General features: G+C 51.4%; 1 protein-coding gene across 15 annotated transcripts in view; it reads right to left on the reverse strand.

Moving 5' to 3' along the window:
* DYSF (dysferlin) overlaps positions 1-21,296 on the reverse strand; it is a 234,636-nt gene extending 213,340 nt beyond the window's left edge. For 7 of the 15 annotated variants that reach the window (XM_003808180.8, XM_003808176.8, XM_003808179.8 and 4 more), the window contains exon 1: positions 20,389-21,294. In XM_003808180.8, the coding sequence (XP_003808228.3) occupies positions 20,389-20,476 (88 nt within the window). In that variant the 5' untranslated portion in view covers positions 20,477-21,294. Of the gene's footprint in view, positions 1-7,574; positions 7,948-20,388 lie in introns of those variants that run through there. The other 8 variants (XM_003808185.6, XM_003808182.6, XM_003808187.6 and 5 more) reach the window with 3 other exon arrangements.
* Between the last annotated feature and the right edge of the window lie 336 nt (positions 21,297-21,632).

Raw genomic sequence — 21,632 nt, forward strand, 5'->3', positions numbered from 1 at the left:
AAGAAAATAGTTCCTCATCATGGATTTTGGCCTGCCCTGTTCCTGATTATTAATTTAGGCCTTGAGAGATGTGGCTTTATGCATGTAATTTAACAGAAGTTGAAGATACAGGAGAGCTCACAGCTTATGCTGGGTGAGGAAAGGGGGCCATGCCCTCTTCCCAAACTGCTCTGAGGAACTGGGGACCAGCAGCAGGTGTAAGATTCATGATGAAACCCTGAGGGTTCCTCTAGACTGAGTGACTCAGCCAGTTACAAAAAGACAAATAGTGTGTGATTCCATTTATATGAGGTACCTAGGGTAGTCAAAATCGGCCGGGCATGGTTGCTCACGCCTGTAATCCCAGCACTTTGGGAGGTGGATGCGGGTGGATCACCTGAGGTCGGGAGTTCCAGACCAGCCTGACCAACATGGAGAAACCCTGTCTCTACTAAAAATACAAAATTAGCCAGGCGTGGTGGCACATGCCTGTAATCCCAGCTACTCGGGAGGCTGAGGGAAGAGAATCACTCGAACCCGGGAGGCAGAGGTTGTGGTGAGCCAAGATTGCACCATTGCACTCCAGCCTGGGCAACAAGAGAAAAGCTCTGTCTCAAAAAAAAAAAAAAAAAAAAAAATCATACAGAAAGTAGAACTGCAATTACCAGGGGCGGTGAGGGAGGAGAATAGGGAGTTAGTGTTCAATGGGTATAGAGTTTTGGCTGGGGAGGATGACAAGTTCTGGAGATGGTGATAACTGCACAATGATTATGCCACAGAACTGTATACTTAAAAATGGCTAAGATGGTGCATTTCATGTTACGTGCATTTTACCACAATTTTTTTTAAGTCCAGGTGGGAAATGGTATGGACACAGACCGTGGGCCTGAGGTCTACCGGCCAGTATCGGCTTGGCGAATGGGAAGCAGGAGGAGCAGAAGATGTCTCCCAGGCTCGGATGTCCCTCCTAGAGAGGGAACAGAGAGAAGGAGAGGAGTTGCAGTGTCTCAGACTCCCAGTGAGAGAGACAGAGAGACAGCTGCATCTGCCCATGAGTCAGGCAACAGGAGTTACTCTCAGAAGCTGCAGGGGGCTTTGGATCCTGCAGCAGCCTAGATGCAGACTCTTGCTTATCCCCCAGATATTTATTGAGGGCTTACTTTGTGCAGGGCGTTTCTTGACGGCCCCATTAGAATACTCATAAGACCAAGAAAGTGACAGAAATTCAAAGAATCAGCAGAAAACCCAAAGGCAGCAGCAAGTGAAAGGAGAAAAGATGGCCCTAGCGTGGGCTGAAGGAAGGCCTGTATTACCTCTTGGTACAGACACCCCCAAACAAAAAGCAGAGGTAGATGGTCATTCTGACACCTGCCCTGCCATGGTGTTCTCAGGCCTGGACACCCCAAGAACTGGGCAGCTGTCTCCCCTATCATCAGCAGAGCACTGCTCCTCTCCCCCTCAACCACCCTCCACCCCACCTTCCTAAATCCTAGCTGGAACCACAGAAGTGGCCAAAAAGGGAGGGAGCCAGGGTGAAATGCACGTCAAGAAGAGTAGTCTTTAAACTCAGAAGGCCTGGGGAAGATATTTACATTAGAACTGGGGAAGATATTTACATATAATTTTTACTTGCCAATTAAAGAAAAACAAACAGAACTGGGGAAGATACTAGAAACATCTATGACAAAAATGGTAACATTCTCAATACACAAAGAGCACTTGCAACTAATGAAGAAAAAGACAAACATGCTCCACCATGGGCAAATGAAAAAGTAATTCAGTAAGAATAAATACAAATAGGTGATAACAATGAAGTATCACAAATACTATTTGAACCTTAAGAAAGTGTTGGCTGGGCGCAGTGGCTCACGCCTGTAATCCCAGCACTTGGGGAGGCCAAGGCGGGTGGATCACGAAGTCAGGAGATCAAGACCATCCTGGCTAACACGGTGAAACCCCGTCTCTACTAAAAATACAAAAAATTAGCCTGGCGTGGTGGTGGACGCCTGTAGTCCCAGCTACTTGGGAGGCTGAGGCAGGAGAATGGCGTGAACCCGGGAGGCAGAGCTTGCGGTGAGCCGAGATCGCGCCACTGCACTCCAGCCTGGGTGACAGAATGAGACTCTGTCAAAAAGAAAAAAAAAGAAAGAAAGTGTCAAAGATTTACAGGACGATGCTGTGTGTTAGCAGGATTATTAGAAAAATAAGCCCTCATACTTGGCTGACAGGAGAATAAAGTTGATACAGACGTCAAGAACAATTTGGGAAATGCAGCAACGCGTTAAATCTGTCTATAACCTCTGACATAGCAATTCATCTTCTGGTATTTACCCAAAGGAAATAATTAAATATGTGGCCAAAGATTAAGTCACCAGAATATGCCTCACAGTGACTGTATAATTTAAGCACTGGATATAAATATAAACACTTATATGACCTAAATATTCATCAGTAGGGGGTTGAGTAAATTAATGATGGTGCATCCATATAATAAAATATTATGCAGATATTTTTAAAGGTGTTATAGAAGAATACTTACTGACATAAAAAATGCCCCTGGATTTTTTTTGAATTAATTAATTGATGTTTTTGAGACTGAGTCTCATTCTGTCATCCAGGCTGGAGAGCAGTGGTGAGATCTCGGCTCACTGCAGCCTCCACCTCCTGGGTTCAAGCGATTCTTGTGCCTCTGCCCCTCAAGTAGCTGGGATTACAGGCACACACCACCATGCCTGGCTAATTTTTGTATTTTTCAGTACAGACAGGGTTTCACCCTGTTGGCTGGCCTGGAACTCCTGGCCTCAAGCAATCTGCCCACCTCAGCCTCCCAAAGTGCTGGGATTACAGGCGTAAGCCACCACACCCGGCCCCCTGGTTTATTTTTCAGCAAATGTGCAAACATTTGGGAAAAAAAAAAATCTATGATGGGATTACTTCTGGTGGAGAAATGGGGCTGGCCAGGTGCTATTTCTTGACCTGTTTGACCTGGGTGATATTACATAGGTATTGTCTTCACACACATATTTATTCTCAACCGTGGCATGATTACTATGTGGGCTGAATCACTCTGTGGTTGGTGTGGGGGACCTCCCCTTGCACTGTGGAATGTCTAGCAGCATCCTCAGCCTCTACCCTGTAGATACACACCCTGTGCCCCCCAACCCCTGTGGCAACAACCCAAAATGTCTCCAGACATTGGCAAATGTCATCTGAGGAAAAAACTGTCCCCAGTTGAGAACTACTGTATTAAATCATATATTTATATCTTCTGCACTTTCCTTGTATGTTAAATTTTATAACTAAAATTTTTAAGAAAAAAAGTCTTGGAGGAAACGTGTCAAATTGTTAACAAGTTAATTCAAAGTGGCAGGATTTGGGGCTATTTTTTACTCTTGCCTCATGCCTTTCTGTAGTTTGTCATTTTTAACAGCAAGTACATATTATGTTTATAAAAAGAAAACAGGCTAGGCGGGGTGGCTGACACCTGTAATCCAAGCACTTTGGGAGGCCAAGGTGGGTGGATTGACTGATGTCAGGAGTTCGAGACCAGCCTGGGCAACATGGTGAAACCCCATCTCTACTAAAAATAAAAATAAAAATAAATTAGCCAGGCATGGTTGCAGGTGCCTGTAATCCCAGCTACTCAGGAGGCTGAGGCAGGAGAATCACTCGAACCTGGGAGGCGGCGGTTGCAATGAGCCGACAACGTGCCATTGCACTCCAGCCTGGGTAATAAGAGTGAAAGTCCATTTCAAAAAAAAAAAAAGAAGGAAGGAAAGAAGGAAGGAAGGAAAGAAGGAAGGAAGGAAAGAAGGAAGAGAAGAGAAAGCTCTTTTCTTTTTTTTTTTTTTTTTTGAGATGCAGTCTCACTCTGTCACCCAGGCTGGAGTGCAGTGGCTCAATCTCGGCTCACTGCAACCTCCGTCTCCCGGGTTCATGCCATTCTCCTGCCTCAGCCTCTCGAGTAGCTGGGACTACAGGCACCCACCACCACACCCGGCTAATTTTTTTTGTATTTTTAGTAGAGACAGAGTTTCACCATGTTAGCCAGGATTGTCTCGATCTCCTGACCTCATGATCCACCCGCCTTGGCCTCCCAAATTGCTGGGATTACAGGCGTGAGCCACCACGCCTGGCCGCTGTTTTCAATATTTTAAGTCATTTGTAATGTGTAAACAGCTAGGTTCAGAGAGTCCGGGGCCTTCAGCCCACTTTCCCTACATAGGTGAGTTAAGAGTGTTCCCTGAGGACAGGAATCCACCTCCAACTAGTTCTATAAGCTCCCCCAACTCCTGCCCAAAATCTAGAGACCCCCAGGAGATCAAGAAGAGAAGAGGTGGGAGGGGGAGGCTGGAGGAGGAGACGCCCTGACAGGATGAGAGAGAGGGAAGTGTCAGTAATGACTTCTGGGTTCCTGGCTGATGACACAGGGCAGAAATTCACCAAGTGGGGACACAGCAGATCTGGCCTTCAAGGAAATAAGATGTTTCAGCTTTAAAGCAGTAGGGATCTGGTTTTGTTCTTGTATGCATCCAAGCACCTAGAACAGCACCAGGCACATAGTAGGTACTCAGTAAATATTTGTTCAATGAACTAACTGCATGAATAGAGGGATATAAATAATCACATTAAGGAATGGAAAATGGGCAGGGCAGAAAAGAAGTACAGACAATTAAATGCTATAGGAAATTAAGCTGCTCGTTGACACAATCAGTCAAAAATATCTACTATGGCCCAGTTACTCATGGTAGTTTTAGTTAATGAATTAATTAATAGAAAAACAAAAGAATGAGAAGTATTCATTAGTAGCCTCTACTATTAATAGAGGTGCTTAGACAGGGAAGCCAAAAAATTGCCCTCAGAGTCCAGCCTCCCAGAGCTCATAGTCTATTTTGGGAGGCAGGTCCTGAAATTACATCCGAGACAGGGAACAACTGCAAGGAAAGTGGGGCCAGCCCAGCCCCATACATTTCAGGCTGCCTGTAGGAGCCAAACACACAGTGCAGGCTGGCTTCTCTGCAAGCAGGCCGCTGTCCCATCTGTGCCATGAGGAGCTGGGCTCAGTGGTTCTCAACCCTGACTGCACATCCAAAACACCTGGAAATTTGACAGAAACAACACCTATGCCTGGGGCCCCACCGGAAGGGATCTGGCTTCAGAAAAGGCAGGCAGGGAGGTTGGCAGTGGTCTTTGGTGAAGCTCCCACACACAATGTTGACCTGCAGCCAGAGTTGAGTCCCCCCAGCCTACATGCTCTGTAAGTTCTGAACCTGGTTCTAACGGTTTCCCTCCTTAGGCATCAGCTCAGCCCCAAACTCCCCAGTGAATGCTCCCGCAATGGGGAGCGCATTAATTTCACCTGCCATCACATCTCAGACCCATTTTTCCCAAGATGCGGTTCCAAAATAACCTGCATCGGGTATTTGTTAAGTGCTGATTCTTAGGTCACCTTCCAGACCTGCTGCATCGGAACCTCTACAGATGGGGACTCTGGAATCTGTTTCTCAAACACGTTCTACAAGTGATTCTCAGGAACAATCAAGTGAGCGGACCATGTCCCAGACTAAGTGAAGCTCCCAGGCACACCTGGAGGATGGCTAGAGGCTGGGCCAGAAAGCGCACAAACACTAGAGAGCACCTACTTGTGCTCAGCACTGGGACAAACCAATGAACAAATAGGACAGGTCACTGCTCTCAAGGCACCTAAGCATGGAGCTGAGCACAGGCCAGTCAGGGCGAGGGTGCTAGCATCCCTAGCAAGGTGCTGCTGCTTGTCATCCAGAGAGGAGAGACTCTTGAGAGCCAGGGGGATCCAGGGTGTCCTCCTGGAGAAGGTGGCATTGCCCTGGGCTTTGAAATACAAATAGACTTGAAACGGTTGGAGATGTTACATTCTATTGTATGGTATTTCTGTTTTCCGAGGAGATCATCAGTGCAAATAAATAGTAAGGCATTACAAAGAAGGAATACAGAGATCTGGGGGGAGATAGCAGCTGCACGTGTTCCGGGTACTTGGGCCAGGGCAATAGTAAAGAGGGGCCTCAAGGGATTTGGTCATCTTCCCGACTCAAGGGCAATACCCACTCCAAGCGCTGGTAGCTCCCTGCCATGACCACTGACCTGAACACATTTAACTTCCCTGGGTTTCAATTTCCTTATTTGCAGAATGGAGACATTGGTAGCCACCACAGGACTGTTACAGGACAAGGGAAAGAGCTGTGAGCAGACCCAAACGAGTGTTAGAGCATCCAGAGCCCTATGCTAATGTGTGCCCTGCCCAGTGTCCTTAGGGAATTTCTTTTCCAGCCAATGGTGACACCGCAATTTCTGCATAGCAAAGCCTTAGGCAGCATCTGATGGACACTGGAGAAGGAAGGACTTTGTCTTGAAGTTGCTCTTGCATAGTGAACTCCCAGGCATGTCACCAATCAATGAAAATAGTGAAATTTTCTTAAACGTTTCAAATCACATCTTTCAAAAGAGGAATACATATAACTTGTCCCACAGCAAAGAATAAAAGCTACACATAAATCTCCCTTTGCCAAATCATGTCTTTCAGCTATCATTATTTTGGGGGTGCTTGGAGATATGATTCAGATCATGGGTCAGACTGAAAAGAGTTCCCTTGGTGCCTGCACTGAAGGAGGCTTATGAAAACACCAGCTACTCTTCCTTCTTCATTTGACTATCTTTTCTGATACGTAGATTTTTATTATTATTATTATCGATTCCACAAAGCTACAGGGTATGGCTCCTGGCTAAGTGGAAACCCTCTTTCCTCTCCTGATTTATCTTTCTCTGCAGAACTGGGGTCCTGACTCACAGCTATTGTTCCTTCTCTTAATTTTGACAGATCCTTCCTCTTCCCTTTCCCCTCCTGAGACACCCGCTCCCGTGGGAATCTGCCTTGGAGGGGTTGGGGGAGGGGGTTCAGGACGCCTGGTGAGAAGAGGAGTGTGTGTGTGATTTCTCTGCTGCCCCACACAGAAATACCTGTATGTATTCTAAGCACTACATGTAGGGACTTAGCTTCTTGAATTTAGAGAAAATATCCTTGACATTCCTCAAAACTCCTTGTGTCAAGGCCATTTCCATCCTATTCTGTTCCTTTTCCTACTGATTAAGACGGGGCAGATTCAATACAGCCAATGTTGGATAAAGATGGGTGAATGAATGAATGAATGAATGAAAAAAGACACAACTTTCAAAGCACATCATCTACACGCCCCGTTTTTCAGAGGCCCTGATTCCTCTCTACCTTCTGCACCCATCTTCCAACTTACCCTTATCCCCACTACCCAGTAAAAGCTCGGACTTTATTTCCTCTGGGTGTCAGTCTTAGAAAAGTGATAACTGCTGACCTACGGCACTTTCGCTTTTCCAATTTTTCAAAGCCCTGTGGCATTTATTGTGCTCTGCTTATTCCTCATCGCCCCCATGCAGAAGTCGGGGCTGGGATTTCCGTCCCTGCTGACAAAGGGAGAAACTGTGGCCTGGACTAGGGTTAGCTCCGGAGCAGGGGCTTCAGACCCGCCAGTGAGCGCCGAGAGTCGGGTAGCACCCGAGCATGGGCGCGGCAGCCACGGGGCTCTCACCTCGGAAAGTCAGGCTTGCGACAGGGTCGCTGCGCCGGTCCTTCTTCGCACTGGGGAGGTTGCTGGCCCTCACCAGCAGGCAGCACAGCATGGCTGGGCAGCCCCGGCGGCACACAGGCGCGCAGTCAGGGCGGGAGCGGGAGCACCGGGCCCGAGCACCCACCCAGCAAGCGCCCGGCTCCCAGGCAGCCGCGCCAAGAGAGCTGTCGCCTTCGCTGCTCCTCCGCGGAGAAGTGACCAATGCCTGGGAGAGGCTGCAGGGAGGACACCGGACACCCGCTGGGCGGACCCTCCCCCTCCGGCCCCTACCCAGATCCGCCCTGCCCGCGGCGGGCGGGGAGGGACAGGGGTCAGACGGGCGCCTGTGGGGGTGCTGGTCCCTAGCTCCGCGGGTCCCAGCTCCCGGCCAGGAACGAGGCGCCGCTGACGCGGGCGCGCAGCTCGGCCTCCGAGAGCGCACAAGGCGCCGTGGGGCCTGCTCCGCGGGGGCCTCCGGTGACCAAGGCTCCACACCAGCCAGGGATCCCGGGCCCGGTGCGCACCGGTGCCGACTTGGCAGCCGCCCTGTGCGCTCGACGAAAGGGTGAGAAGGAGGCAGGAGTGCAGGCGGAAGGAGTGGGCGATCAGCGGCGGGGACGAGAGTGTGTCTTCGGGGAAACCAAGTCGGAGTGAGCGCTGAAGGGGGAGTGTGCGGAGCGTGCCGTGCACCCCGAGCCCCCCGCCTCATTGCCTCTCGCCTCTCTCCACCTGCCCCATGATCTGCGCCCGGGAGCCGGTCCTCTCCCGTCCGCAGGCTGTCTAGGTGGCCGTTCTGGTTTGCTGGGACCCCCGGGTCGGGAGAGACTCCGAGGTTCGAGTCCCCACCAACCCTCCTCGGAGCCTTCTCCGCAGCGGTGTCGAGTCACTCATCTCTGGAGGCAGAGATCTGTATTCAAATCATACTGCGTTCCCTGGAGAACTAGGGTCCAGCTGCGGCCCATTCTGTCCCCTGCAAGTCCCCCATCCCCAACAATCTCTACACTCCCTAGTCTCCACAGTGGAAAGCTGTTCAAGGTGTAAGCCATGAACGGTGACAGTCGTTTCGCTTATTATGTCTGGTTCCTTTCCAGCGTATGAACTTCTTGACACAGGGGCCCTGGCTTCGCACTTCTATCCCCCAGCACTCCAGCACCTAGCCCCTGTCAGGGCACTGTCCGTCTTCCCACCGCCCAAGTCCTCACTAACCAACCTGCTCACTCAGCCTAAATGCACTGCTGCGCAAAATCTCAACTCCCTTTCCCCTGTCTTATTTCGAGGGATACAGCATTCTCACAGGGCTAAGCCATAACCCTGGCGAATCCAACTCCGCCTCCTCCACACCTGCCCCCAACCAGTGATGTGTTGGAGAGTAACACAGCCGGCCTGAGTGGTGCCTTTTGTAGTCATGACCCTTAACTCAAGCGAGCCCTCACTGTTGGGGGCAATCATACTATATGTCTTGTCTCCCTGTCTCCCGGATGCCCCTAGGACACCCCATCGCCCAACCTCACTCTCAGTTTGCTTCCTCTTTACGGAGCAGAGAACTTCTTCAGGTCCCCAGTCTCCTTCTAACGCCCGCCCTCGGCATCTGTGCCCAAATCCTGTGAGCTCTCCTGTTCCTACAAATGAATCACCCGTACTCCCCACTGGGAACAACTGGACACTTGGGCATAGACCCCATCCCCTCTCGCCCATTCAGTGGTGAGCCTGCAGTGATTCTCTCCCTCTCTTGCCTTACCAAGTTCCCCTGTTTACCAGATCATCCCATCGGCACACAAGCATGATGTTATTGCTCTCAAGAAAGCACACCGTTGACCCCACATCCCCTTCAGCTACTGGTCATTTCTCTCTTTTCACAACAATGCCCTTTGAAGGAGCTCTCCATACTTTCTGTCTCCAATCTCCCTCCTCCATTCTCTCTTGAACCCACCCAGTGACACCTTCAACCCCACCAGGTCACCAAAACTGCAAATCCCCCTCCCACTGTCCTTCAAAAAATGTCCAAAATCCCACCATATCTCACCATCTCCATTGTAACTGCCCCCAGTGGAAGCCTGTCATCCCTTGCCTGAGTCATTTAATCGACTCCATGGACTCCCAACATGTCTCCTGCTCTGCCCTTGTCCCCATGGTCTATCCTCAATCCAATTCTCATGACCTGGTTCTACTCAAAGTCTTCCGTTGGCTCCCATCTCACTCAGTGCAAAACTCAAAGGCCTTACGTGACCTTGAAAGCCCTGGCTGACCTCTCTGACCTCCCCAGGACCCATGCTAGCCTTCCAGCTGTTCCCCAGACAGGCCAGACCAGCGCCTCCCCAGGGTCTCTGTCAGCTGTTCCCTCTGGCTGGCATGTCTTCCTTTCCTTCAGATATCATCTCCAATGAGACCAACCCGGCCACACAACTGAACACCACAACTTTCCCTCTTTCATCTCCCTTTCAGGCTTCTTCTCTAGCACCAATCACTGTATAGCACATGTGTCTTAATTGTTTTCTGTCTTCCCCATCAGAATGTCTGCTCCAAGGAGGCAGGGGTTTTTGTCTGTTTTGTCCACTGCTGTTTCCTCAGTGCCTGAAACAGCACCTGGTGCAAAGCATGGTCTCCATAAATTCTTTCTAAATGATGGACTGAAAGAATAAACATTCACCCATCACCTCTGACTTGCTAGGAATAAGTCACATCCCTGCCCTCAGGGAGCTTCCAGTCAAGGGGTAGAGATCACAGAGGGTGGCAACCACATCTACAGCTCCCAAGAAGTGGAAGTTCGGTAAAGGACAGAGCTAGGATGAGCATGGGGGTGGGGAAAAGGAAAGAGAGGAGAGTCTGAGCCTGTTCTCATCACAGCGCCTTCTCTAGCTGCTTGGACCCTTGCTGCTTCCTCCCAGCTCTACCCTTCTCTTCTCCCCTCAAGATGAGGAGGACATTTGGTTCCCTCAACATCCATCCAGACCCCCTTCCCTTCTAGCAGAACCTGACTGCTCAGTTATGCAGCCCCAGCTCCAGGATGGATCCCACTCTATCTGAGCATATTTCTTGGCAACGGCTATTGGTCTAGCTAGAGGTATGTGTCCTAAGTTGTTCCCCTGGAAAGACAGATTTATATGCCATGAATAGAGAAGCCCAACTCCCTCTCCTGCTTTGTGTGCATAAGGAAGCTTGCAGATCCAATTGCTGACCAGTTGAGGACATAGCAGACATCATGGACAGCAGATCAGAGAGAAACATGGAGCCTGCCTGGGTACAGGATGATACTATGGAGTTGCTGGCAGCAGCGGCCCATCTGGAGTGGCCACTGCCAAGACGTGGGCTGCAGCGGAGAGTCTGGCCAGTGTTGTGCACTCTGCAGAGCCGGTGGGGGCTGGGAACAGGTGGGAGCCCCACCCCCTACCAAGTTGGTGGGGTGGGAGCCCCAAGCTCCCAGGCACAGCTGCAGCCGTTTGGCTGCGGCCCCAGATCCAGGCATCCCTGCACTCTCTGGGGCCCAGGAAGCTTGCAGGCTCAGAAGTGCCTTCTCCCCATCTCTGGCCTCTCCCCACTCCAGTCACCCACTCCAGGGTGGAGCAAAGTTGTGTCCAAGCCCACATGCTGTTGCAACCCAGCCAGATGTGTGCACACTTGTGGTGGCAATGAGATGCCAGCCCCCTGCTGCCTCAACCCCCTCCAGACTTCGAGCACTGACAAGCTCAGGAGGGAAGCTGAGGGGTAGCTCCACCTGGAACTGCAAGCACCCCTCTGCATGAACAGCCTAGGTGCCCTAGACGACATGTTGATGGCAGCAGGAGGCAGACAGGCTCCTGGGCAGAAAGGGGTGGGTCCTCAGTGAAACCCCACCTACAAGCCAGGGATGGCCTGAAGCCTGGGGGCTGGGCTGCCAGTTCCAGGTAGAGTCCTCAGCCCAGAGTGAGAACTTATGGTGCTTTTTCCCCCAGCCCGCTCCTGGTCACCCATGGACCAAACAGCACACACTTCCTCCCTTCTGAGCCCATAAAATCCCAGGACTCAGCTAGACTCAGACAGATGTTGGGACTACCAGGTACAGGAAGGAACTACCCACTCCAGGTCAGGTCTCCTCCACTTGTCGGGAAGACCTGCCTGCGGTGACGAGCTACCCTATGTGGGTCTCCTCTCTGCTGAAAGCTAGACACTTATCAGGAGGACCTGCCTGCAGAAAGGAACTACCCACTTCGGGTTTCCTGAGAGCTGCTCTGTCACTCAGTGAAGCTCTCTCCACCTTGCTCACCATCCAGTTGTCTGTGTACCTATTCTTCCTGGACATAGGATAAGGACCCAGGACCCACCGAACAGCAGGACTGAAAGAGCTGTAACACAAACAACGCTGAAACAGCCCACCCCCCACCCCAACCCTGCTCGCCATGTTGCAGGCAACGAGAACGAGAGATAAAGCTTCAGCCCTTCGGGGAGCCCAGACCTAGGGGTGACATGGCTGTGACACCCTCTTTGGGGCTCTGCAGTTCCTGGTGCCTCCAAGCTTCTGGGCACCACCACATTCCCCAGTAGCCACAGTGGAAGCCCCTTCCAGTATGCCTGGCCCAGCCGCAGCCTGGCACAGAGCCAGCGCCTGTACCAGCACCTGGAGCTGCCTGCCCCACCACAGCTGGCATGCCTGGCTGTGCGCAGTGGCTGGACCCTGCACTCACTCACACACCCCTTGCTGTTCAGTGCCTGGCTCGCCCTTCGCAGGCGTGGGATCAGGGCTGGTACTGAGAGCTGAGCACAGCCTGCCAGGCTGAGTGGGCAGAAGGAGCCCAGTGGGCCCAAGCAAAATTCAGGCAAAGGTGCTACCAGCCACAAAGGTTTCCAGCTGGAAAAAGCAACACCCTTAGGATCCTGTGACAGAGTTGTATAGTCTATATGCCCAGAGCTCACTGGGTCTCTGGACACCAGTTAAGTGAGCTGATCCCCTTAAGACTACTTATCATTTAATAAATTGATTTTCCCAAGGCTTAAACATGGGGTGTCCAGGAGGCAAACAAACCTTGCCTCTCTGCTCATTTAAGTCTATTTGAGCCAGGATTTCAGTTGCTTGCAGCGTAAATCATCCTTACTGACCCCTGTGACTTTGGTACCATCTGTGTGCCCACAGCATCCAAGTGACTCCACCAAGTCTTACCACCACCCTCTCCTGCCCAGGCCACTGCAGGTGCCTCCTGGCTGGTCAGTCGCCTCATCACATCATCACTCTGGCTATGTCTGGCCCATTATCCACACTGCAGCCAGGTGATCTTAAATATGATCAGGTCAATCTCCTGCTAAAAGCCTCTTGGGAGGTTTATCCAAAGGCCTCCTGTGCTCTTGGGATGAAGCCCAGATTCATTTCCTTGGGCCAAAGGGCAAGGCCATTCCACCTCTCGCTCTCCTAGCTCTAGCTCCGGTGCCTCGTCAGTTTCTAGAATATGCCAAGCTCCCTCTCAGCTCTGAGGTCCGCTGTTCTCTCTGCCTCCAGCTGCCTTCTTCTCTTTCTTTGCAGAACCACCTATTCATACTTCAGGCCTCAGCTTAAAGATCACCTCTCCAGGAAAGCAGTCCCTGATATCCTGGGGTCTAGACGGGTCCCTCTGGCAAATGACTGCACAGCAGCCCTTTTCCTTCTTAGCACGCATCACAATGGTCAGGAATAACTATTAGCGTAATCACCTGTTTTGTGTCTAGCTAGACTGTGGAGCTGGTCAACGAGGGGAGAGACCAAGTCTGTCTTAGTGACCCAGGTATTCCCAGCGTGTAGTACAGGACTGGCCTGGCATTGGTATAGTGCACACTGCACGTGGCTCCCGGGTGTGGGTTCTGCCCACTGGTGAGTTCAGCCAGTGGTTCTCAAAGGGGATAGTACTGCCCCCTAGAGGGATTTTTGGATATTACAAAGCTTTTTTTTCTTTTTCTTTTTCTTTCTTTTTTTTTTTTCCTGTCTATCACAATGATTCCTGGCTTTGCTTTTGCCCCTATCATACCCCACCCTACCCCAGCTCCAGTCCTTCAGAGTCACCACAGGAAATGGAAATCTGTAGGGGGTATAACTAATATTTCCATAAGAACATTCCAAGGGACTTCTGCCTTCCCTTGGCTTGCGTCCAAGGAAAAGGGTCTCCCCACATCTGTTCTGCAAATCAGAAAAGCAACTGCTGGTGATCTGACCCCTGGACACTCCCTGAGGCCTCCTTTTCATCCCAGCCTCCAACTTCCTAGTCTGGCTGATGTTCACTGACCTGGACTTCTCCCTAATCAGATAACTGACTGTTCCCTTGCAGACTTCATACTGAGGCCTAGTAACTCAATAGGGCTTCCTCCCGAGGGGACATTATCAGGAATTAAGTTCTAATGGAGAGTGTGGCTGAGACCTGACCTCCACCTCCCAGTATATGTTCTCCCCTTCATCCACAGAAATTTTCCATAGCACTTTACTTGGGTACATGCTCACCCAAATAAAAACATTTCCCAGCCTCCCTCATAGCTGAATGTAGCCAGGAGACTAATTGATGACCAACAGAATATGAGCAGAAGGGCTGTATATAACTGCCTGGATATGTCCTTAAAGGGAAGCGGCACGCCTCCCCGGCCCCCTTTCCCCTCTGGCTGGAATATAGACAGAGGTGTGCGCCATCATGGACCACGTTGTCAAAGGGAACTTCTGGGGATAACAGAGCAATAAAACAGGAGGAGCTGGGGTCCTGGACAGCCTGTGGGTCAGAGTCTTACCAGTCAGGACTGTCTACATTCAACTATGATGTGAGTGGAGAGACCATCATGCTTATACCAATGTTAGTTAGGGCTTGTTTACAAATAGCTAGATCTGCATCCCACCTGAGGCTTCAGGTGAGGGCAGCTCCTCGGGACCCCAGGCTACTCCAGCCCCACTGTAAAGGTGATGGGGCCAGCTTAGGAGCCATAGCCTGGAAGGAAGGGCTTGAGGGGCCTGTTTGGAAACTGAGTTTCATGCTTATTGCAGTGTTTCATGGCTGACAGAGGTAAGGGGGAAGGGGACTAAAGCTCTCCCACTCACTCCATCCTGTAGTCACTGATGACAGGTGCTGCCTGATGAGCCCAAGGGAGAGGACACTGGCTCTCTGCCCTCCAGAGAGCCCAGGCCCAAGGTCTCCAGGATTGAATGAAATATGGTGTCTCAGAAGCGGTCACTGGTGTTCTCTGGGACACATCCAGCCCACAGACATGTTGTCTTTAATCAGTACAATGTTTTATAACAAAATTGTACCTTAAATATTAGAAGATTTTTCCGTATAAATCTGGATTTACAGCTTCTCTTGAAAAAAATCAGAGAATGTGGCACCTGGGCCTAGATTTTCCACCTAACACTGACCGTCTGGCACCTGTAGACCAGGTGTCCCCCCTCAGCTCACTCCCAGTATGCACATAGGATTTCCCCTCCAGCTTGATCTTAGTCCACCTGCCACGTTTCTGGAAGTGCATGAGTTTGTGACCCCTGTCACTACTTATTTGTGGCCCTACCTTCCTGACCATCGAGGAAGGCACGCTTCTAATCCTCTCTTGCTGCTGGAGTTGGGCCAGTTCTCCTCTGGCCACATTCTCCTAATGTTAGCTGGTCCTTTGTGTTTCCCAAGACTTAAACATGGGGTGCCAGGAGGCAAACAAACCTTGCCTCTCTGCTCAGTGACACTGACCTTTAGAGGAACATTCTACATGAGTTGACAGGACTCCTTCAGGGCATATTTGCCAATGTCCAAAGGCTTCCGGAAGTATAGATGAGGCCTATCTTCCCTCTCCCTTCACATTCATTTAAGAATATGTGTCCGGTGGATATCCCAGTCCACCAGGTGGAATTGACAGGGGACCTGTGTATCCAGCAAGAGGGTAGAGCCCACATGCAGTCCTGGTTCTGACTACAGCCATGATTAGGGCCTGTCAGAGGAGAAATCGTGCATAGTGGAAACAATCAGACAGTCCTGGGCTTCTGTCCCAGGCCACCCTTTCCTAGTGGTGTGACCTGAGGCATGTGATTGGACCTTTCAGTGTCTGTTTCCACTTCTGTGCAATCAAAAGAATGAGGACAGTTTGCAGCGGTGTTGGGAGGATTAAACAAAACACTAGCAACTCCAGCACAGTGCTTGGGGCACAGCACATCCACAGCAGATGTGAACGCTCTCTCTGCTAACATCCCATGCTAGTGGACCAATCTGGAAAGAGACTAGCATGCAGGAAGTAGAGAAAGAAAGTGAGTTTGGCCTGGGGAGAGGGACTGAAGAGGTTTGTGGGCTGCTAGTGAGTCACCAGAGGAATACTTGTTCCCAGAAAGAGAAAGTACCCCAGTGAGGGCCACTGCCAGCCATCAGGCAGGTGGCCAAATGACTTCGCCTCAGAAGGGACTGCTCTAGGCGGGGCAGCCAGAGAAGACAGGCCCAGTGTCCCTGGGGGCAGACAGATGGCCACCCACCACTTGGCCTGTTGTGTCCAGCCTGGCAGGACAGTGGATGGAGAAACAAAGCTGAGGATAGAATTCACCAAGCAAAAAAGACATTGAAAGCCTTTGTGGATGTGTACAATTATTTCTTAGTACATGTACAATATATGTTAATAGTAATGATTATAATAAATTTATGTAAAATTATATGTAATAATTATTATAGTTAACATTTATTGCTTGCCTGGCTGTTTGAAGTGCTTTATATGGACTAACACATAAACTCTCCAGAATGATTCATCCAAAGCAGGTACAAGCTATTGTTTTCAACACTTTACAGATAAGGAAACTGACACAGAGTGGTTAAGTAACTTGCCCAAAGCCACATAGCTTGAAAAGTGGCAGACCTGGGATCCCGAGTTCAAGATGCAGGCAGTCCTTCTCTCCCTCTTGTTCGATGCTGTTATCCCACTGGACTGTGACTCAGGCTGCCAGCTAGCCGCTCTTCTGAGCCCCCCGCCCAACTTTTACGTTCTCCTAGACTGGCTAAGCTTGAGATCTACAGTTACATGACCCCCTCCCTGGAAGTCCCGGAGCACCTGCCATACCCACCACAGGTTGCCCATGTCAGTGCCATGTGACCATTGCCCTGGCCTTGGCTTCTCAGACCCTAGGCAGCCACCATAGTCCTGTCAGAGCTGTGAGCTTGCCCGGAACGAGAGCACTGCTTGGAGGGAGCGTCCTGCATCAACTGGTGACTGATTGGTCCTATCAGATATAGAGAGGGTGAGGCAGAGAGCAAGGACCCCTTGAGATAAGAAAGCATCTGCAAGACCAGAACGTAAGGGCTGAGGATGTCTGTGCTTGGGTGAGCAAGCAGCAGTAAGGACCACGCACGCGATGAGAGGAGTCAAGGTGCAGACCGAGGGGGGCATCAGGGTCTCAGCCAGGCCTGGGTTCAGGTCCTGCCCCTCCACCTTTTCTTGCTTGTCTTTGGTAAATCCAAGCTAAAGCCAGAGGTAGATAGCAGAGTGGTTAAAGCTGGGGATATTGTGGGGGCTCAGGAGCCAGATACTTAGACTCAAATCATAACCCCACTACTTACCAGTGTATAACCTCAGGCAACTTACTTAACCTCTTCATGCCTCAGTTTCCTTATCTGTAGAATGGGAGTGATGACAGTTGCTACCACATATGCTTGCTAAGAGGATTGAGGTGTATATGTCTACATATAAGGACCTGGTACAAATTATAACTGGGTCATGATGTAGCTTATATTAATGTTCTAGTTAGAACAGTATCTGCCTTAAAATAAGCATGGTGTCAGTTAAATAGATCTCTTTCATAGGACTGTTGGTGGGATTTTCAAGAAACACCATCTGACAATGGTATGCTTTTGTGCTTAGCAAAGGTCCATTCCCTCTGTTTGTGAGGAACACGCATTTGAAACCCCAGAATCCTCCATCTTTTGGTCAATTGTTTCACACCATGCTCCTGCAGCCCTGCACTCCCCCTACTCTGACTCAGCTTCTTGCTGGGGACCCCAGGCACCACCCTCCCTGGCTGGCTCAGGTCCGAGTGCCCTGGTGCCCTCGGTGTGGGCAGCACATGGTATGCTCTCCAGAGCACTTTCTTATTCATGCGCCAAGGATACTGAGAACAACAGAGGGCACTGATGAGGGGTTGGGGGTGGGGATGCTGTGGCCACTATGTGACCTTGGCCAGGCTCCTTCACTTCTCTGGGCCAATATCCTTGTCTTTAAGGGGGGATAATATCTTTGCCCTCTACTTCACAAAGCTTCTGTGAGCTTGCAATGAATGTATACATGCACAAAGGGGCTGTGAAGTGTGGCTACAGGGTATTATAATCATGTAACCAAAGGAGGGGCTTTATGGGACAACAGACAGAGTCTGGGAAGAGCAGACCCAGCCCAGCTGGGGAGGGAAGGCTTCCCAGACTGGTGTTTTGCTTTGAGCTGCATCCCTGAGACCAAAGTCTTCTGTGTAATCATTCATCAAGCTGACCCTGCCAGGGAGGAGAGCGAGCAGGCCTGAATGTCACAGGGAGGCCAAATTTGGACATGGGTTAGGAGCTTGGCTAATGCAGGATGTGAAATGTGGCCAGGGGCTGGGGGAGGGGAGGGACTGCATTCCCCAGGACTGCCTGGCGGTTTCAGTGATGACCAGGGGTGGGGGCTCCAGCCAGTCTCTTCCTAGGCTCAGGGGCTCATGACGGATTGGCACAGAAAATGTACTTCCTTTCCCCAAGGTGAGCTGTGTGCTCTGGGCCCTGGAAAGGGGGAGCCTACCCCGAAGAGCCAGGCAGCAGGCAAAAAGCAGATGGGGGTGGAGAGAGGATTCAGCCAGGGATGTGTAAATGGGAGGATGCAGGATGGGGGGAGCTGCTCCACACACAGGCCCTTGGGGCTGAAATAACAAAAGAAAAGCCACACCAGCAGCACTTCCTGCACTTCTGGGGTTAGAAAGTGCCTGCCATTTATTATTCATTCTTTCCTTTCTCCAACCAGAGGTCTGAGCCTAGCCTGGGTGAGGGACCATGAGGTAGAAGCCTAGTGTATTGAGTGTATGGGGGTGCAGAGGGGGCATGTGGTCAGGGAAGGTGGAAGAAAATCTGGTTCAGGCTGAGTGGAAGCCAGAAACAAAGCCCCTGACAGCAGGGGCTGCTGCAGCTGAGTGTACATTTGTGCACCTGGGGAGAGCACCATTCACAAAGCCTACTCAGCCCCCAGGTTCAGGGGCTATAAATGGGGAAGAGGTGCTGGGGTGGGAGGAGGCTGCTTCACCCACAGAGTGCCTGTCCTCCCTCCCCTCCGCCAAGGGGCTATTTACAGTATGAATGGTGCCCCCTGGGGTTGTGCACCAGGAGCCCAGAGCCCTCAGCCAGGCTGCTGAACAGGGCCACTGACCTGGCCTGCCCAGAGCTGAGGATGCAGACAGGAAGCATGAAAGACTCCCATGTCCTCCCTGCTGGAAACACCTGGATAAAGCTCATTTCCGGAGGCCACGTGGGAAACTGACTGAGAGCAGATCAAAGCAGCACGTTAGGAAAAAAAGCACAGCTGGTGTGCCACAGCCACCCCCTTGGTCCCCACTCTTGGTGTACACTGCTTTCCAGGCCTCAGGACCATTCACCAACTCCTCCTCAAGCTCTGCTCTGGTCCAACAAATCCAGAAGCCCTGAATCTCACACCCAAGAGAAGGTACTCATGACATGATCCCTTGCTCATGCTGAGCTGGACACGGGCCTGTGCTTTCGGAGCTTTTATTCCTTGGAACATCACAGGTGTCCCACACGCTCCAGGGTGTGCATGTGCCTGGGATCATATGTGCAGATGGTGTCTGTGAACAGGTGTATCCAGGAGCTTGTGAAACTGTGCTGAATGGCCAGAAACCAACTAATGCTATGATTTCTGGAAGTCTGGGATGTAGTTAGAAGTCAGATCTCTGGGGAGAAGGGGAGTGGCAGGTAGTGGAGGCTGAGAGGAAAACCCACAGGCTGGGTGAGAGGTTCACACTCTTTCCCCCTAGTTCTTCTCCCCCAGTATGGTTCCAAGCCCAAAGACCCAGCTGTGTAGATCCTAGCTCTGGCTTGGTCCTGAAGGGTTCCTGGAGAGCAGCCAGGGCCCAGCCCTCAGCTCCTGGAGGAAAAGTCAAGTCATAACTCTATGAAGGCCCTCCTATGGGAGGTCCCAATCTGATAGAGGAGTGGCTTCCCTGCTCAAGGAGGCCTCACTCTGATGATAGAAAGCAGATACGACCCCGGCTCCCTCCACCCACTGGTCCGTTGGGGGCAGGGGTTGGGGGCAGAGAAAGTCTGTAAAGGTTGGTGCTGTGACAGCTGTGCCCAGCTGCTAAATTTCCCCCATCCTGTGCCCAAAGCAAGGGTAGGGTGCCTTCGCCTCCAGTGGCTGCCAGCCTGCCAGGCCAGCCTCTGAGAGAGAGCAAAGGGCCAGGAAAGCAGCCAGGCGCAGATCGGGGCGGGAAGAGAGCTGGGTTATAAATAGGCCTGGGACCAGGCCTTCAGGGGAGAAGGAGGAGAGCCCTGCAGTACAGCGCTTCGCCGCCGGCAACGCAGAAAGACCTCTTTTCAGAGATCCCGAAAAGGTGAGAGGAGAGACGCTGGTCCCACCTTCCTGGCCTACCTCAGTACCAACCTGGGCTGAAGCTGCCAGGAGAAGCGCCATTCAGACACCTCTCTCCTTCCAGCCTCAGTTTCCCTCTGAGTCGCCCTCTGCAGACCTGTGTCGTTGCAACACTCAACGTCAGTCTGGCGGGGCCAGAAAGTCTCCTGTCTCTCAGCTCTAGGTGCTCTCCAGGGTTGAGAGCCGCGGCGCCCCCTCCTCTACCCCACCCCGACCCCCGGCGAGGGTGGTCGGCCCCTCCTACCTGCAAACACCGCGGAGCAGTAGGCATCGCTGATGTCGGTGTCGGGTGTGTGGACGTTCTCGGCATAGAGGATGAAGACCCTTAGCATGCCTGGCGCGTGTAGGGCCCCGTGCGCCCAGGGCGCAAAGAGGGCTCGGAAAGGTCGGGAGGGCCGAGGCGCCGCTTGTGGGTCCCCTCGCTGGAGAGGGCTGGCTGGGCGAGGCCGGCTCGGATCTCTGGCTCCTGGCTTAGAGCGGTTGCTCTTAAAGGGGAACGGGCCACCCCCGGCTGCTCCAGTGGGCTAGGCTGGGTCCCCGCCCCGGCTGCGCTCACCCCGCTTGTCAGCCGGCGTTCAGAGAACAGGGGCTTCTGCTCATCTTCCACCCCCGCCGCCCTTCCCGAGCTCCGTCGAGCTGTAATCTAATGCTCCGGCTGCGGAGTCTCCCAATGACACGGCATTTTGCACCTGGCTGGGCGGCGGCCGCGATGGCCGGGGGCTGGACTAGGGCTCCGGGCGCCCGGCGTAGCCCAGATCTCGCTCTTGGACAGGAGAAAGGCTCGGCTCCTCCCCTGAGCTTCTACCCGCTGGCTGAGTGCTGCGCCAAGTCGGTTGCCTCCTTCCGCCTCGGGGATTGGAGCAGTCTCTCCAGAACTCAACCCGACCGCCCGGGGTAGGACGGGGGATCCTGGGGAGGCTCTTTCCCTAAGAGAAGCCTGGAGTTGAGAATTTCATTGACAAGCAAGGCAGCTGCCTTAAAAACTTTGCCCCCTTTTTCTGGCTTTAAAAGCAACACATGCCATTTTAAAACAAAAAGCATAAAGAAAGGAATCTCTGGTTCTGAAAAAATAGTATATTAACATTTGGGTATTTGGCAGCCCAGGCTTTCTCCTCTGAATGTATATACACATGTAAATTGCAGTATTTATTATATATCTGAGTGTAGAATGCAGTCTGTGTCCCACGTTTTCATGTAACATCTTACATCATTAAAAAATTATTCATAAACACTATTTTCAATAGCTATATAATTGTCTGTCATATGAATGTACTAGATTCACAAACTTTCTCTTGTTTCACATTTAGGCTCTCCCCAGATTCTACTATAATAGTGAGAAAGGGAGTTTCTTTTTAATAAAAAAGATATAAACTCATCTTAGCCCTCCGCCTCCCCCCACCCAGTTCTTCAGATTAGATTGTAAGGTCACAGGATATGACTTTTTTTTAGGTTCTAGTACCTATTGCTAAACTGCCTTCCTGCAGATAT

This window comes from Pan paniscus, chromosome 12, assembly GCF_029289425.2.
Source record: "Pan paniscus chromosome 12, NHGRI_mPanPan1-v2.0_pri, whole genome shotgun sequence".
Lineage (NCBI taxonomy): Eukaryota > Metazoa > Chordata > Mammalia > Primates > Hominidae > Pan > Pan paniscus.